This window comes from Acomys russatus, chromosome 1 (assembly GCF_903995435.1).
Source record: "Acomys russatus chromosome 1, mAcoRus1.1, whole genome shotgun sequence".
In the NCBI taxonomy this organism is placed as follows: Eukaryota; Metazoa; Chordata; class Mammalia; order Rodentia; family Muridae; genus Acomys; species Acomys russatus.
In genome coordinates, this window is record NC_067137.1 from 113,843,062 (window position 1) to 113,861,533 (window position 18,472).

Here is an 18,472-nt window from a genome sequence, read left to right on the forward strand (position 1 = left end):
ATTAGGGGCTGGAGTGAGCTCAATGGTTAAGAGCACAGTCTGCTCTTCCAAAGGATCCGGGTTCAATTCCCAGCACCTAAATGGCAGCTCACACCTGTCTGTAACTCCAGTTCCAAAGGATTTGATACCTTCACACTAATGCACATGAAATTTAAAAAAAAAAGAAAAGAAAAGAAAAATTAAGAGGTATTGTACATGGGACTGGGAGGTAGCTTAGTTGGTAGAGTGTTTGTCTAACATTCTGGATTTGACCCCCAGCACTGCATAAGAGAGGCATGGTGACCCAAGCCTGTAATCCCAGCAGTTTTGGAAGGTTGTGGCAGGAGGCTTAGAAGTCAAATAGAGTGCATATTTGTCCCCTCTTATCCCCCGCCAAAGGAAAGGAAAAATGTTGCTATGCCTGCATTGTAGCACAACCCCTGTATTCCAGTGGTTGGTAGGAAGCAAGGAGGAGTGCAAGGTGCAGATGGCTTAAGCTCTAAATAGCGGGTTCTAGGTCAGCTTGGGCTATATGATATGCTTTGTACAGTAACTACAACATAAGTAACTTATAAAGGACATCACTCTCACTGGTCACCAGAGGTACAGCGATATTTTATTCTGATGTTTGTATTTTGAATAACAACACAATTTTTTAACCTTCTGGTATTGAATGCGTCACTACATAGAAGGAATAACTTGGACTTGTGCCTAGCGCCTTAGTAGATAGTCATGCTACCATGTGTTATTAATGCCAAGATCTCTTACAGCTTAGGAGTAGGTACATAGATACCTAGAAGTGATAGTTTCAGGTGACTGCTTTGCCAGATACTTCTGATACTTCTGATTTTATAACTCAGGCTGGCCTCAGATTTGCAGACCTCCTACTTCAACCTCCTGATTGCTAGAACTAATTATATATGTTCATCCCTACACCTGGCCCAATAAGGGAATGCCCATTGGAAGTTGCTTAAATATGAGCTAGGTCTTCTTTGGCTTTCTTCAGTGTTGAGGCCCAAACTCAGGATCTCTGCTAAGCATGTGTGACCATTTTAGCCACACTACAGCCCTACAGTAATTGGTTAAAACGCATGCATTGCAATGTAAGTTCACTGTATATAAAACCTGGAAACACTGTGTTTTCAAAAGTGAATGCAATTAAGCTATGTTTTTTTATTCTTGGCTATGTGTAGTTTTAAAAACTCATAACAGATAATTACATTTTGCAGAAACACAGGTTCCTAATACCTTTTAAAATCTTACTACTAAATGAACATTTGACTAACTGGTATATAGCTTTAATTGGGTTTTCCTGTTCAGTGGTTTTATACTTTGAGTCTGTGTTTCCCTAACAGTAGACTGGTGATTGTTAGTGACCAAGACTCTCTTATCTACTGTTTGATCATACAGCAAAGTGACTGATCATATATATCTGTATATTTATGAGACTGTTAACTCACTTTCACAAGTTCTCAGTAAACACATTTTTGTGACTTTGCTTGCTTTGTGCTTACTGTATTTTGTATGGTTGTAGTTTGTTTGCTCCTATCTAGTCCCTTGTTTAAAATAATTTATGCTGTTGTTCATTTTCTATTTCTTTTTTTTGCTGGGGAGGAGGGTGTTGGTTTTTTGAGACAGGGTTTCTCTGTGTAACAGGTCTAGCTGTCCTGGAACTCACTTTGTAGACCAGGCCGACCTCAAACTCATAGAGATCCGCCTGCCTCTGCCTCCCAAGTGCTAGGAATAAAGGTGTGCGCCACCACCGCCTGGCTTTTGTTGTTCATTTTCTACTGTGGAAGTAGGACACTGAAGTTGGTGTAAACACAAATTGTATGCAGTTACTTTGCTATCTGTATCTGTACCCACTTCCACAGTCGAGCTTAGCCTGAACTGGTCACGCCCCCGTGCCCTATGCCTCCTTCAAAAAGGAGTCTAGTGACCATTATGCATCTCCTTCTTTCAAAGATCTTTGTTGAAAGAATAGCGAGGAGTGGTAAGAAATGTGTTTTGTTTGTGGACTATATCTGTATTCCAAGCCTGCCTAAATGAGTATGTAACCCTGGTTGGGCCTCCACTTCATAATCCTCCTGTCTCAGCCTACTAAATGTTAGAATTAAATGTGAGTACCACCATGTGTGATGTTTTTTAACTTAACATAATTTGTATGTTCATTGTGGGGCAACAACAAATTTGTACATTATGTTGGGTATAGTATATGCCTGTAACTCTAGCTACTTGGGATGTTGAAACAGGAGGATTGCCTGGCTCAGGGGTTAAGGCAAAGTGAGGATTTTTTATTTTATTTTTTTTTAAAGACAGTTTCTCTGCAGTCCTGGAACCAGGCTGGCTTGGAACTGAGAAATCCTCCTACCTCTGCCTCCAAAATGATGGGATTAAAGTTGTACTCCTCTGTGCCCAGTCTTTTTACCGTTTTAAAAATAAGAATACTAAAATAAAAGCAGCAAAACACAGGGTTTCTCTGTGTAGCACTGGCTGTTCTGGAATTCCCTTTGTAGACCAGGCTGGTTTCACACTTACAAAGATCGGCCTACCTGTGCCTCCTGAGTGCTAGGATTAAAGGTGTGTGCCACCATTGCCCAGCTAAAACATCTCATCTTGTCCTAGCAAAGGTGGTTGCCAGAGACTTTGCACTGAAGCACCTCTGCTTACAGTCCTCCAATAGAAGTTTCAAATACCGCTTTCCTGTTTTAGTTTTAAATTTACATTGTGTGAATGAGCATAAGTATTCACTTTTTCATATCAGTTTTTTGACTGATTATTATGTATACAGTATTGTGCCTGCATGTACACCTGCAGACCAGAAGAGGGCATTGGATCACATTATAGATGGTTGTGAGGCACCATGTGGTTGCTCGGAATTGAACTCAGGACCTCTGGAAGAACAGTCAGTGCTCTTAACCTCTAAGCCATCTCTCTAGCCCTCATCAGATTTGTTGTTAAGTCAAGAGATACCTCTAATTCTTTGCTTTTTATAGTTCTCATGGCATGATGGACTTTCTTAACTTGTTGATAAGTGCTTTTCAATAGAAATCATATATAAATTTAGTAAATTTGAGTACCTAAAGACATTTAAATTAACCATTTCTTGATTGCAGCATTCAACAGAAGGAGTCAAGTTAACAGCTCTGAATGACAGCAGCCTTGACTTGTCTATGGACAGTGATAACAGCATGTCTGTGCCTTCACCCACTAGTGCTATGAAGACTAGTCCATTGAACAGTTCTGGCAGCTCTCAGGGGTAAGACAAGGGAACCACAGAAGATGAAGGGCTTGTCTACTAAACACAATGGAGGAAGGGTTCTCTGTTTATAGTCTTATTTACTTTTATTCTAATGTAATGACTTCTCTAAATTAATTAGTAATTATTAGCTATGTAAGATGGCAAGTTTAACCAGTGGCATAGATGTCATTCAGGAATGGTTTTTCTGGAAAAGTATAAAGTAGAAAATGCTGGAGCTCACTGAGAAGTCTGCTGTTTTCCTTCCCACTTTTTGTACATGGTGTTTTCTAACTGGCCATGCTTTATTGGAAGGCACCAGCCTGGAGATAGAGCCTGTGAGTCTTGGGGTTTTACCACCGTTTCTCATTTGTAGCCTTAACATTCACATTTTATTTTACATTCACTTATATATGCTTTTTACAGAGTTAGAAGTTAATCTAGGGGCTACACATTACAAAATATGATGTACACTTAGTAATTTAATAAATTTAGTTCCTCAGCACTAAAAGGCCCCCTCCCCCCTGCTCTGTTTAGCTTAGTTTAATTTTGTTTTTATGTTTTGTTTTAAAAGGCAGGCTCTTACTGCATAACTCTAGCTGCCCTGAAACTCTCCATGCAGATCATGCTGGCATCAGATGCAGACATCTGCCTGCTTCTGCCTCCCAAGGGCTGGGATTGAGTGTGAACCACCATGCCCGACTCTAAAAGGCTTCTTGTTGATTGATGAAGTGTTTATGACCTTCAGTGTGCACTTGTCTTCCTGAGTGCCATTACCTACTCGGTTGACTTCATTATTTTCTTGTATTCATGGTCTCCATAGTTTTAAAGCTGAACATTCTAGGCTATGTGAACATAGGCACCAGGAATCAAGCCAGGTGTGGCTGCCATTGTCCTGGCTTTATTGTCCAGCTTCAGGTGTGAATGAGTGCTGAGGAAGTGGGTAACCGGAGACTCTGATTTTTTTTTTTTCCCCTTCTTTCAGAAGATTTAAAAAAACAAAGTTGAACTTTTAAACATGGCAATGTAATAATAATTACATGAGCACAAGAAGTTGAGCTGGGAAAGTAAAAGAGTGGTTTTCTTTAGATGAAGGTGTGCCAGGATCTAAGACATGGGAGGAATTGGGCTTGCTGTCTGATGGGGCAGTAGGCATGAGGCAGTTAGGAAGTAAACACAGAGCACACTCGCCAGCCTTGAGTCATTCTTTGATTATTCCTGACTTATGACTTTGGTAGTGACATAGTAAGTGAAAAGATACTGGAGAGAGACCAGGGGGTTAAAATAAAATACTAAAATAACCTCTTATCACTTGAGAGTCTTCACAGTGTACCTGGGCCAATAGATGAGCTTTTAGGGTTTATTTATATCCCTATAGGTTTTCTTGACTTTTTTTTTTTTTTTTTAGGAATCTGTCACACTCCAATAGCATATACTATAGAGCCCTTTTGTTTTGTCTTTTGTTTTTTGAGACAGGGATTCTTTTTAGACCAGGCTTACCTAAAACAGAGACCCAACTACCTATGCCTCCTTGAGTCCTGGGATTACAGGTGTGCGCCACAACCTTCTGGCTACTTTAGAACCATTTTGTTCAATATAGTCACTAATCGTGTTTGGCAGTTTTCAGCTTAATAAGTCAGGTAAAACATGTACATTCTCAGTGGCAGATTAAGTAATTATCTTACTGCTGTATTTAAAGTATAGAATAGCTGCATCATTTTTGTCAGCTGCTGTTTTTGTATGAAGCGTACACCATGGGATGTTTATGTTTGTGCTGTTTGTATTTTATATGCTTTTTAATTGTTATGGAAGCATGGGAAGTTAAAACCAAAGAAACATTTTGTTTAGATCTGTAGCATATTTTGTTAACATTTAACTGTTTTGTATTTAAAATACTCTGATCGACCTCTCCACTACCACCCTCTTCTTTTTTCTCCTTCCTTTTCTGTTTTCTGTTTTAGCAGAAACAGTCCTGCTCCAGCTGTGACCGCAGCATCTGTGACCAGCATCCAGGCTTCCGAGGTTTCTGTGCCACAAGCAAATTCCAGTGAAAGCTCAGGGGGTAAGAAGCTGTGTTTGCCACTCTTGTGTGTCCTTGCATTATGATTAATTTTATACATCATTTTGGAAAATGGGTCTGTTGGTTTAGTTGGGGGATTCAGTTTTTAGTGCTACTTTAAAAAATGATTTTGAATTTTATTTGTATGTCTGTGTCCTGCTTTTGTATATTTTGTTTAGTACATGTGTGTGGTGTTTTCAGAGGTCAGAAGAGGGCATCAGAGCCCCTGTAATCAGTTAACAGATGGTTGTGAGCCTCCTAATGTAGGTTCTGGCAACAGATTTCTGGTCCTCTGCAAGAGCAGTACATGTTCCTAAGCTTTGAGCCATCTCTTAAGCCCCTTTTTGTTTTGTTTTTAAGGCAGAGTTTTAGGATGGCCCTGCTAACCTTAAGCTTCCTGGTCCTCTTGCTGCCACTTGTTGTGCTCTGGGGTTGCAGATGTGTGCTTGGTACTTGGCTTTAGCACTTCAGTGTTGGCATATAAAGTTGTTCATGAAGTGAATAAGGAGAAACCAGCTTTCTTTGAGACTTGATGTTTAATGATTTTAGGTCCATCAAGCGAAAGCATTCCTCAAACTGCCACACAGCCAGCCATTTCTCCACCACCAAAGCCTACGGTCTCCAGAGTTGTCTCCTCAACACGTCTGGTAAACCCATCGCCTAGACCTTCAGGAAATGCAGCAACGAAAGTACCTAATCCTATAGCAGGCGTCAAGAGAACGTCCTCACCCAATAAAGAAGAAAGTCCTAAGAAAACCAAAACCGAAGAGGTATATGTGCATACATACATATGAAAAGATACAGGCATGGCAGCCTGGTTCACCTGCTCTTGAATCTAGTAGGGTACACTTTCAGGAAGGCCTTGGGGCATCTGTGGTGGTTTACTGCAGTCATGCTTTACTGCAGATGTATTCCTCATCTCTCCCACTCTGTGGGTAGCTCCTATGCAAGTCTGCAATACCCACTTAATAGCCTGATGTACTATTCTCTAGTGACTATTTTATTTGTACTGATTCTTTATGGCTCTTTGGACAATGTTTTGCCTTTGCAGAGATAACTGAATGCTAGTTGACTGTTAGATATTCCTTGAAGGGAACTTAGAGCTTGCTCTGCTTCTGAACTGCTGCCCTAGCCCTCAGGGTTAGGACCTCTAACTCACCAGGAAGCTTTCCATCTGTGTTTAATAGTCACTGTCGAAACCAGTGTTGAGATACAAGTAGTGTTAGGAAAATACTGGGCATTATTATGTTGACTGATGGCTGGGAGTCTTTATGGTTGGATCCTGTCCTGGAGAATCTGGCCAGGTCATTGAGCGTGCCACACAAGTACCCTGCTGCTGTGTTGCCCTCCACCACTTTAGTGTGAGTCTAAAGTAAGAGGAATCTAGCTGTGCAGTCCGATCTTTGGAGTTACTCTCCTGTTGTTTGTGTTTAGTAGCACAGTCACCATTGCCCAGAGGTACCAGAATTTGTTTGTTTGGTTTTTTTGTTTGTTTGTTTGTTTTGTTTTGTTTTGTTTTTAGGAACTTACTTTATTATAGAAAAAAAGAACCTGTTTCTTTTGTGTATCCATTGTACTTTGATCACTATTGGTGAAGTTGTCTCTACTCAAATTTAGAAACATCTAAAATTAATGGAGTAACTTAAAATTTGTTACTCATGATGATAAAATGTATTTCACCCTTTCAAGATGGCTTCTGAAAACTAATGTGTTTATGGTGAGGTGGGTTTTTGTTTTGTTTTGTTTTGTATATGGTGCTAGGGATGTAATTCAGGGCCATATGTATACTAACTAGGCTTACCACTGAATTACATTCCTAAGCCCTTTGTGGTACTTATTTTAGAGTACTTTTTATTTGATTCTTCTGCCTTAGTCTCCTGGGTGTGGTTACTGATTTATTTAGACTTTAATAAAGACTTTTGCATTGGAGCCCTTCCGGGAGCTGGATTTGGATTTGGAAATTTGTTCTTGAGGCGGTCTCAAAAACAGTACATCAAGCTGGCCTCAGCTTTAGGGCTATCCTTCTGCCTCTGCTTCCTTAGTGTTGGATTTACAGGTATAAGCCATTGTGTCTGACAAATTTTAGATTTCTTTGTACCTCAGGTACTGTAAGGCTTAATGCTGGATTTTGGGTTCTACAGCTGATCTCCCTTGTGATAAGGAGCACGCTGTGATGAATGTCCATGCACATGGCTTGTCACTCTGTATTTACACGATGCTTGTGCTCATGGGCCTAGCTAGAGTGGCCATTGGAGTATAAAAAGTGTTAGCAGTTAGTGTGGAGAACACGAAATACTCACTGAAGACATCCATTTAATGCTGTTATGTTCACACAGCATAGCTGCAGTTCTAATGAGCTCAATCACTCGTTGCCCTCAATTCAACCTTTTACATTTATTTATTCCTTTTATTAAGGTAAAGTAATAAGGTCTTTAAGGATGGCCTGGAACTGATTACTGTGTGATCCAGACCAGCTTCAAACTTCCTGGCTTCCCTCTACATCCATTACCACGTGCTTTTGGGACACAATCTCCTCGGTGTTATTGTTATTCTCTAGAGTTGCATATCATTACAATTTTTTAAGGTCATATATGTAAGAAAGAGTATGAACAAAGTCAGATTAGCCTACTTGATATATGGCATCCCTGATATCTCACTGTTTTCACAATATTCTGTTGTTTAAACATGGGACCAAATAAAGATAAAAATGTCAGTGTTAAAATTACTTGGTATCGTGCCAGATGTGGTAGCAGACGCCTTTAATCCCAGCACTTGGGAGGCAGAGGCAGGCGGATCGCTGTTAGTTCAAGGTCAGCCTGGTCTACAAAGTGAGTCCAGGACAGCCAAGGCTACACAGAGAAACCCTGTTTCAAACCCCATGCCACTCCCCAAAAAATTACTTGGTGTCTTTTAAATGTCCTTTAAAATACAGGCTTCCTCCTTTTTCTTTCTTTTTTTAAAAATATATTTTAAAAGATTATTTGTTTGCTTGCTTGCTTGTTTGTTTATTATATACAGTGTTCTCCCTGTGTATATGCCTGCAGGCCAGAAGAAGGCACCAGATCTCATTATAGATTGCTGTTAGCTACCATGTGGTTGCTGGGACTTGAACCCAGGACCTCTGGAAGTGCAGCCAGTGTTCTTAACCTCTGAGCCTCTCTTGAGCCCTTCTTCCTTTTTCGTGTGTGCGTGCGTGTGTGCGTGCGTGCGTGCGTGTGTGTGTGTGTGTTGTGTATGTACACACGTACACACTATATAAAATTTCTTAGAATTTCTCTGGCTCCTTAGAGCCAGTTAGCACAGTCATAGAACTTTCTAAAAAACAGGTGCATTTCCCAGTGGAAGTCCTTGAAGCTCAGTGTCTCTTTCAGTTACAGAACTAATTTTAGTCAGAAGTACTAAGCCTAGCATCTCATGGTATTGAATTGAGATTGTTTTGCGTGTGTAATGATATAACCTTCCTTAACTGGGTCTTTGTTCTCTGTTCATGTGTTGGATATGATTGCACATGCTTTAGATCCAGCACTTGGGGTAGACAAATAGAAGGCTAGCATGGGCTTAATAATGAATGAGGCTATCTCACAAAACCAGAGCAAACAAAGACTTGATGGAAATAGTGGTCTTTGTCCATTCATATGGGAGGGTTTTATATACTGTGAGGTAATTCAATTCAGCTTAGTGTACATTGTATCCTAATATAGCAAGTTTGTTCTATCATATTATATTGCTAAATTAAGATACATATGTACTTAAGGTGTTTTTTTTTGTTGTTTGTTTGTTTGTTTGTTTTAACTTTTGTGTATGTCATACTGGAAATTAACCTGTGGCCATTTGCGTGTGTGGACTGCCATTGAGTCATACTTCTAAGCCCTTGGGACTTTTATATATGGAAAATTTTAAATATGTAGAAAAGTAATAAGTGTACTGTCATATTATCAGCAGTCTCAGCACTTAACTCCTAACCAGCCTTGTTTCGTTTACATATCACTCACACCTTCATTTTAGATATACATAAGTATTTGAATGTGAGTCTGCATTTTGTTCTAAGAGCATACAACAACCATAGCAGTTTATATATCACAATAGGATCAACAATAATTCTAAAGTATGCCATTTAGTCAGTATTTTTATAGTTATAACAAATGATTGTTTTTAACTTGTTTGTAAGAAACAAGGCCATTATTAACATTAGTTTTTTACTGTATTGTTTACTCTTCTATTTTAAAGTAGCCTGTAGTTTCTATGCTTAAAACAAAGCCCCCCCCCCCCCCCCAATGTATATAAGCCAGGTGGTGGCAGTGCTCACCTTTAATCCCAGCACTTGGGAGGCAGAGGCGTGTGGATCTCTGTGTATTTAAGGACAGCCAGGGCTACACAGAGAAACCCTGTCTTGAAAAGCAACCAACCAACCAGCCAAACAAACAAGAAACTTTATTTAAAACATTAGGGACTTGGACTCAGTATCATGTGAAAAGCCAATCATGGTGGCACATGCTTGGGCTCCCAGTACCAGAAAGCAAATGGTCTGAGAGACCAACTCAAGAAACAAAGTGGATGGCTCATAAAGAAACTAACCTGAGGTGGACCTCTGGCTTCCATGTGCACACTTATGCACCTACACCTGCCCAGACACACACATGAAGTTTACTTTCTCTAAGTCACTGCAACCGAGAAAGTTGTGTTAGTGTAGCTTTTAGGACCACAGTAACCTCAGGCTCTGCATTCTTTAGGATGGTGATGCCGTACTGAGAAAGGCTGCTTGTTTCTGCACTTAGGAGTGTTTCTTGGGTGGTTATGCTTGTGAAAGTTAAAGTAATGTTCTTTATAAGATTTCCTAGTCATTTGGTGTGCTGGTAGGCACATGAACTTCCTTCACTGGGGATCTTATTGTTCTACATTCTCAGGGTTGTTTGATCATGGAACTGTCTTTTCCTTAAGGAAAATGCTTCATGAGCTTTGTGGTTTGGGAAATGTACTTTATGTGACGGGGATTACAAAAACAGTTTTTATCATGTTTAAAATTTTTTAGTGCTTATTCCAGCTAAGTTAAATTACTAACTAAATCTCAGAAAGCCCCGTTAGAAGAGACTCTGCAATCTATTTTAAAACTATACTTCATCTTTATAGTTTTGAAGACTTTATAAATTAGAGCGTTAATTGGCAAATAATCTAAATTTTTCATTTTGGAGAATAAAGCTTTTTTTTTTAAAAACAGGATGAAACAAGTGAAGATGCTAACTGTCTTGCTTTGAGTGGACATGATAAAACAGAAACAAAGGTATACTAACTTAGCCTTTAGAAATGTGCACGGGTAGAGGTGCAGGTGTGTGGAGATGCCTGTCAGTGTGGCACTGTATCTGCACTGGAATGTGTGGGGTCCCCCTACTACTGATTTTAGAGACCTGTTGGTTTCCTTTTAGTGTCAGTTAATGCCTAAATTTCGTGGGAATAGAACAGTTTGTAAGATACGAACTTACAGTTAGGGAGAGAAGGTAAGATGGTCATGTAAGGGTTTTATGTGTTATCAATGACAGTACAAATGAGTGAGCGCTGGGGATCCCGTGGGACAAGCAGAAAGGAAGGTGCTGCTTTTGACTGAAGATGGTAACCTTTTGAAGCAGTACTTGCCTGATGCCTGTAGTTGAAGGCAATCCTTGAGACTGACCTTCACTATTAGGTCTGGCAGTGTGGTTTGATTAGAAAGTAAGTAAGAAAGAAAGGAAAGAAAGAAAGGAAGAAGAAGAAGAAGAAGAAGAAGAAGAAGAAGAAGAAGAAGAAGAAGAAGAAGAAGAAGAAGAAATACGAAACATTTCCAGCAGGTTTTGGCTTGAGGAAAAGAATGGTTCTGTTCAAACTGAAAGATTGAGGACAACATATTTTTAGAAACTGAAATATGCCAGATGCTTAATTTTCTCAGTTTAGCCCAATTCCCATTCTTTTGGTACCTTTTAGGCTTGTGTGTATGCATATATACCAATGCCTTTTACTTTCTATTTATAATGCACTTTGCAAACCAAGAAAGTATGTTTACATTATATAATCTGCATAATGACTGCAGTAGAAATTTTTTGGTTTGTTTTTTTTTTTAAATCACACCTTACCCAAGTAGTTGCTTATCATCAGTAACTGTTTCCATTAAAAACAAGTTTGCATCGTCCCACTGTAGCATTGCGGCATTATAAATAATCTGCTATTCAGTTATGCTTATTTAATACATTTTTAAGAACTTAATACATATTTCAAATAGTCTCCTGAAAGGGTCTTTCTGTTCTTATTATTCATGTCTCATTTCCCCTTTTTAGTTTTGTAGGGAAGGTAGTGATGTTTCCTATTTTTATATTTTAGGAATAGTTTTTTATCTGTGTTTCCATTTGTGTGTTTTTATATACTATTTTATGAGAATGAAGCTGCTGTGGAATGACACAGTTCACCCTTTGAGTGCCACCCTGTGACGCAGTAAAATTGAGGCATTGACTGTTGGACAGCATAGGGTACTTTAATTACAAATGTGGGCAATTTTTGTGCCTCTGAGTAATTATTTATTAACACGCATTCCCCCACGTAGTTAAGAACTTCCTTTGGGTTTTTGTTCTGCTAATTATTGTCTAAGCAACATTTCTGAAGTGCCTGTACATACCTTTAATTAGTACTTGTTAAAATGTCCAAGTTAGAGCAATTTGGGAACTGTGAGGTATTTGATTGTGCCCTACAATTTGTATCTGAAATGGGGAAGTGACCTGTAACAGGGCTTGATGACACAATATGATGTAGTATGGGCACATCTCTCTCCACGCTCCTCTTGCTAATTTGTCTCCTTTATTTGCCACTATGCCCATTTATGTTCTTCGGGTTGGTTGGTTGGTTGGTTTTTAAAACTCTCTTCCCCTCTCCCCATTCTTTGTCTCCCAGGAACCAGTTGATGTGGAGACAAGTGTGATTCAGTCAGAAACTGCTCCGGCATCAGCTTCTCTGTTGGCCTCTCAGGTACTAAGAGTAAAAAAAATAAAAGCATGGCGAGTTCGTCAGTGATTTTTATTAGTGTGGTATAGTCGTTTAAAATAGGCATTCATACTAGAATACTTATTTTGTTTTTGGAAGAGAAGTTACTTAAAGCCTGTAAGTTTTCTATAGTTTAAAGGCAAACAGACACTGGAGTTGGAGCTGTTGCTCTGAGCTGTTAGGATGCTCTATCTAGCTAAGTTGTGGCATATACTGGTGTCCCAGCTGCAGGGAGACTGAGGCAAGCTTCTGAGCTGACACTATCCTGAGCCCTGTGGTGAGACCCCATCCAAGAAAAAGGAGCAGTTGTAGCTCCTCCATTACATTGCAAGTCCTTCAGATCATGGCTGTTGTGTTCGTGATGATGTGTTTGTTTATAGGTCTGAGTGAAACAAGGAACATTAATTCTATGGGCTTGTTTGCAACACTCAGAAATTTCATTGTATTTCACTCATTCCCTGTTAAGCATAGCTGGGTTTTTGAGAGACATGCCACTATGTAGCCTTCCTGTTTTTTGTTTTGTTTTGTTTTTAAGATGTTTCTATCTCAGTTTAGTTTCTAGTGCTAATTTTATTTAGTTATCCAGCGTATACTACATAACTCCTTAGAGTAATTGATTAGTGCTATTGTTTTGCTGTGAATTCCTTATGCACACAAACATTTTTATCTTACTGATTTGCAGACCATCTTGTTTCTGAAACAGCTGTTTTCTTCTTGAATCCTTTTAAGGGGGAGGGGGTGCAGTCTAGGTCATTCTGGCACAAAACCCAGTGTTTTCTCGAAGGACCTACTAACTGGATTATCAGAGCAGCATCCGTGAGCCAGCTGCTTGATGGTGCTCTGCTGTGGCTTGGAATCTGTGTGTCATGGCAAGCATACTCCTCATGTGTTAGCTCCTATAGTGTTTCAGTTTCTGAAATCATATTTATTTCTATACTTTTCATCAACTAAAATATATGAGAGATAACTAAGATAGCATGAGAAGTTTGCTTTGAATTGATACACATTTACCACTGTTTCTGCAGTTTGTCTTAACTGAGCACATCCTCACGGCCATGGCACTCCATTGTTGTTGCCTTTTAAAGTATTTTTTTTTTTTATGAGTATAGTTTTTTCATTGACATGAAATGATTGACAGTCAAGGAAAAAAAAAAACCCACTTCAGTTATGATGCTTTTAAAGGATGCATCTTATGTCGTAGGATTTAGAGAGGGCCTTTACCAAGGAGGTGCTAGTATCTAAATACAGTATTGCCACATCTTACGGTAATAACAGATGAACTGGGAGCATTTCCAATTTAGCTTCAGAATAATTCAGGGTTAAAGGTCACAGGAAGCCAGGTATGGTGGCGCATGCCTTTAATCCCAGCACTTGGGAGGCAGAGGCAGGCGGATCACTGTGAGTTCGAGGCCAGCCTGGTCTACAAAGTGAGTCCAGCACAGCCAAGGCTACACAGAGAAACCCTGTCTTCAAAAAACAAAAACCAAAAGCAAAACCAAATCACTCTCTAACAAATGCTTCAACCTGAGTATCTATTTGGAAACTTCTCATAGAACATTTTGTGATTTATCTCTATATTTGGGGATGGTAAAGATGCTAGTGTATAATCTGTGTAGTGCAAGTTTTAATCCCCTAAAGGTTATATACAGTTTAATTTTATAATTCGTAGTGTCAAATAACGGCTAACTGCTGCTTCTATGTATCAGGTGAATTGAAGCATTCCTCCACACGAGGGTGCTCAAACACCTCTTGTTAGAGCTCTTACCATCGTGACTAAACACAGTCCAACATTAACTTAATGATTATTTTATATGTGTTGTTAACCAAGAATTTCTTTCTCTTTCTCTTTCTTCTTCTTTATTTGGGAAGCATGTCTAAGATGGGTATTTTAAGTTACTAGAATGGCTTCTGATAGGTCATGAAAATGTTGAGATGTTTTCTGAAATTTCTGCAACTATAGAAAATATGTGGTTGTACTAAACGGCATGCTATACCGTTTAGAGTTGCCTCATAATAAAGCTCCATCTCTTTCTAGGAAGTAAAACAATGGCAAATACATCCCATTGTAAATCATGGTGCTTTAAACCATGATGTATTCTTTGTTTCATTCTCAGAAAACATCCAGTACAGACCTTTCTGATATCCCTGCTCTCCCTGCAAATCCTATTCCTGTTATCAAGAATTCAATAAAACTGAGACTGAATCGGTAAAACCACCTCAGGGTCCATAAACAGTATCTGCCAACTCAACCTGTTGTCTTCAGATGCTAAAAAAAAAAAAAAAAAAAAAAAAAAAAAAAAAAAGGAAAGAAAGAACAAAGAAAAGAGAAGAAAAAAAGGAGAATGGAGGATACAAGACTAGACCTGACTGACAATGGATTTAGGTTTTTGGTGACCTCCCTCACTTGGGCTCATCAGCACTTGATCGGAAGTCCAGGTTAGTATGTGAAGCCAGGAGTACTATTTTTATTGTGTTAGCAACAGTTGCATTAACTATTTCAGAAAAATTACTGCCTTTAAGAAGGAAAAAAGCAAAACAGACCCCTCAAACTATGTTTGTATCCATAATTGACATCCAGATCGGGTTTATTTATGATGCATTGTTTGGAAAATTTGCAATACAAACTGGCATAAGGATTCCTTATTCTGATGATGCACTTTTATGTATTTTTTATTAGAAAGTAGAACTAATTTTAGATTTTCAACTTAATGGATTTTCAATTTTTTTTCCCAAAGAATTTTCTTTATAATTAGTCTTTAAATTGGATACCTTGTGCAGTGGTGCACTGTTCTGCCTCAGAGAGGACACCTAGCTCAGTCCTTATGAGGCAGCTGTAACCTTTAGTGTGAATTGTCAAGGCTGAGGTATACTTTGAAACACTGAAAGAAAAATTAGGAGATACTTGGTTTTGATAGGGTTATGATTAAGAAGTATATATTCCTTTTATTTATAGAGTTGTTTTATAGTGCATACAAATCAGTCAGCCAACAAGTGTGGTCGTTGAGCTTTCTGAAGCTCTCTGTTCTTTTGCCTTCAGTCTGTTATCTTCAAAACAAACAAAAGCGCTTTTCTCCCCCCACCCTCCCACCCCCTCTTTTCTTCTTTCCCTTTTGCTTGTATGCACAAGGTAAGGCTTATTTCACAGAAACCAGAATGGCAGTATTTTCCTAAGCCATGACATGAAACTGGTGACCCTGTGGCTACATGGCACAGAACACTAACTTTGGTCCCATGGCTGGAACTTGAGAATGACTGAAAGCCATACCTATGAAGTATCTCCCGAGGATGGCCATTTGATCTCTGAGAGGATTTTTGTACACTCCACAGAACTCCTGTTCCTGTCTTAGACAAATTGATTTTCAATTTTAAAAGTAAGCAAAAAGGCATTTTCTTCCAGATTTTTAAACTAATTTTTATTTTTAACCAGTTTATCAAAATTTGTCAGTGAATTTTACATACAAAAACATTTTAAAAATCATTTCTAGCAAGCACTTGACATTTAGTCAGCTCTCCACTTCTGAAGGTTTTTTGTTGTTGTTGTTGTTTTGGTTTGGTTTTTTTGTTCTACCAAAAAATGAGAAACCTCCTTTAAAGACAATAATTTCTCATAATTAAGTAGTAGAATTCTCGTCCATCTTTGTGGCGGCTGAGGGATGCCAGATGTTGATAAACTTAGTCTTTCTTAATCTGGATAAAGCAATCCTGTAGCAGCAGATTGTTGTATAAGCATGGTTTTGAATCCTCCATTTCGCTGCATTCTATCACACATTTGTGCATTTTCATGTTAAACTGCAATTACTTAAAGTCTCCCCTGTCCTTCTAAATTAATTTCCAAAGTTGAAGTATAGTCTTTTCCCTTAAGCTATGCATTAATTAAGGCTTTCTTTTACCACTTACCTTGTTTATATGCAGTATTTCTACTCTCCACCTCTTGCTCTGCAGTCACCTTTCCCTTTCTCCCACCACTTGAGTAAAGAAGACAGTCCGCTAACAGGTGATGTGTAATGGTGTCTGTGTGTGTAGCTTCAGAGTTAGATTGACATCACCAGGCACAGATTTAGTCTTGTCGTTTTGTTTACACATTGGGGAATAATTCAGTTTAATGAACGTTCCATGTAACTGCATCCAAGCTTCACCAGGCTGGAGACGTGGATCTTTTCTGTGTAGTGACTTTTTAATTCTAGTTTTCATAACCTGGAGATCAGACTGTTGCTTTCGCATGATGTAAGTAGTGTCTCATGACTGGAGTTTGCTTTGTTTTATAGTATCTGTACTCCTTGTATTTTTCAAGAGCTATTTTGTAAACAGATGATGTATTTCTCCATTGAAAACACAATAAAAAAAAAAAAAAAAAAAGCACAATCCCACAGTTGGCTGGTTTCTTTTGACTGTTGTCCCCATCACCACCTCTCCAGTGATCTAATTGGTTCTACTTATAAATATGTAGTGTGGCCCAAAGTGAAGATTTGGAATTTAGTGTGGTATATTTGGCAGATTTGTTGTCTATTTGCAGTACTAATATGTCTTATATTGTGAACAACAAATTGATCTTTTGGGAGAAAAGTTTGAGAATAGTATAGCACCCACTAATTCATTCTGAGCAGTTCTATTCTCTGCAGTAGTGTTCTGTCTGGACTGCACACTGTAGATTTCCTGTGTATTAATGTGCATGGCTGGTGTACTCCATGCTCTTTCATGCTACTGGCTTTCAAAGCACTTTGCATTTCCCTCTGTCAGCAGGTGGCACTGTTGTTTTTTAGGTAAGTTTATAATTGTTTCAAACAAGCAGCTTGAATCTTGTTTATTTTACTGGATCAAATTCTGACATTTCCTTTAAAGCCTCACATTACATTAAGAAGAGGTATTTGTGATGACGAACTCTTGTGTCTTGGGTAGCAAGACTATTTTATATAAAAGCTGTTTTCCAAAACAGCTGTGCATATTCATCTATCCTAAAACTCCAAATACGTACAACCTTCAGTAAGTACATGACTTCAGGGGGTACTTCTTAGTGATGTAGTAAGTTTGCTGTTTATTCAGCAAAAGTGAAAATAAGGAAAAAATGTCTCAGGGCTCCATCACTAATAACTACAGAATTGAGCTGGCTGTGTTTCTACACTGGTAGACAACTAGCCATGGGACTGGACCTGGCTTCCTGAGATTTGTAACTCATGGGCCCAGAGGTATTTTCTGCATCTTGATGAATTAGTAAAATAATAATTGAGAAGTGAGTGCTTGTGGCTCAGTTAAATTCTGAAATAAAACGTTTATATTTCTAATTAGCACCTCTGTTTTTTTCTCTACACAGAAAAATATTTTAAAGCTCTGCATAATGTTAATTCTGGCTGCATTCAAGGTGGCAGCAAATGGTCAGCAACTCCAAGTAGTAACTGACACATGAAAGGACCAATCAGTACTGCTCACACTGTAGGCTGAGCCACTCAACCCTAGTGTGCTTGCGTGCGTTCAACAGAATGGTGAATTGTTTTCTAAAGGCATTGCACACACGTTTGGAACTCTTGCTTACTTTAATTCTAATAAAAATGAATAGTACTATGAAAATAAGTTGCCTTTGGGCCTGAATTGTTTTTTAGTTAAGTTAAAACCACAAATAGATGCTGTCCTACTTAGACCTGAGCGTGGTGAATAAAGTGCTGTTTTGTTCTGTGTTAAACACTGCCTTCAGGTATATACAAACAAGTGGTCTTTAACTCTGTATGGTATTCCTTGTGGTTGTAGAACTAGTTTCCCCCTCCTTACTAATTTAAAAATTATTACCCCCACCTACCCCTGCCCCCAACCAGGAGTAAGGATGAAGGATTATGTTGTTGGGTTTTGGGGCACTTTGTGTATTTATTGATTTGGTTTATTTTGCTCTTTTATTTGGTGGGCTGGGGACAGAACCTGGATCTTCTGCACTTGACAGACAAAGCACATGGCTTGCAAGCTGCACCCACAGCCCAGGGCGATCTGTGATTTTGAAAGGTACAAACAGCCCCATCATACATGATTAACAGTGATGGAGACTAGTAACAATGTATGCTCAACCCCAAACTTCCGTGGTTTTCTCAAAATGTCTTGTTATGGTTCATATAACTATTGACTCCAAGTGATTGATGACATGGGTATTCCTGGGGCACAGCATTAGAAGTGAATTCTTTACTAAATGGGACTTCACTCATTTGGAGAGGTCACTT

General features: G+C 38.9%; 1 protein-coding gene across 5 annotated transcripts in view; it reads left to right on the plus strand.

The window, feature by feature from the left end:
- The window catches only part of Papola (poly(A) polymerase alpha), a 60,103-nt gene extending 42,317 nt beyond the window's left edge, over positions 1 to 17,786 (plus strand). The window contains exons 17-23 of one of the 5 annotated variants that reach the window (XR_007831185.1): positions 3,096 to 3,238; positions 5,179 to 5,279; positions 5,826 to 6,046; positions 10,492 to 10,554; positions 12,186 to 12,260; positions 14,390 to 14,711; positions 17,584 to 17,786. Coding sequence is in view for 4 of the 5 variants with exons in the window: in XM_051151058.1 (XP_051007015.1) it covers positions 3,096 to 3,238; positions 5,179 to 5,279; positions 5,826 to 6,046; positions 10,492 to 10,554; positions 12,186 to 12,260; positions 14,390 to 14,485 (699 nt within the window). In the remaining variant the exon portion in view is untranslated. Of the gene's footprint in view, positions 1 to 3,095; positions 3,239 to 5,178; positions 5,280 to 5,825; positions 6,047 to 10,491; positions 10,555 to 12,185; positions 12,261 to 14,389; positions 15,358 to 17,583 lie in introns of those variants that run through there. The other 4 variants (XM_051151069.1, XM_051151058.1, XM_051151077.1 and 1 more) reach the window with 4 other exon arrangements.
- Positions 17,787 to 18,472: the final 686 nt, after the last annotated feature.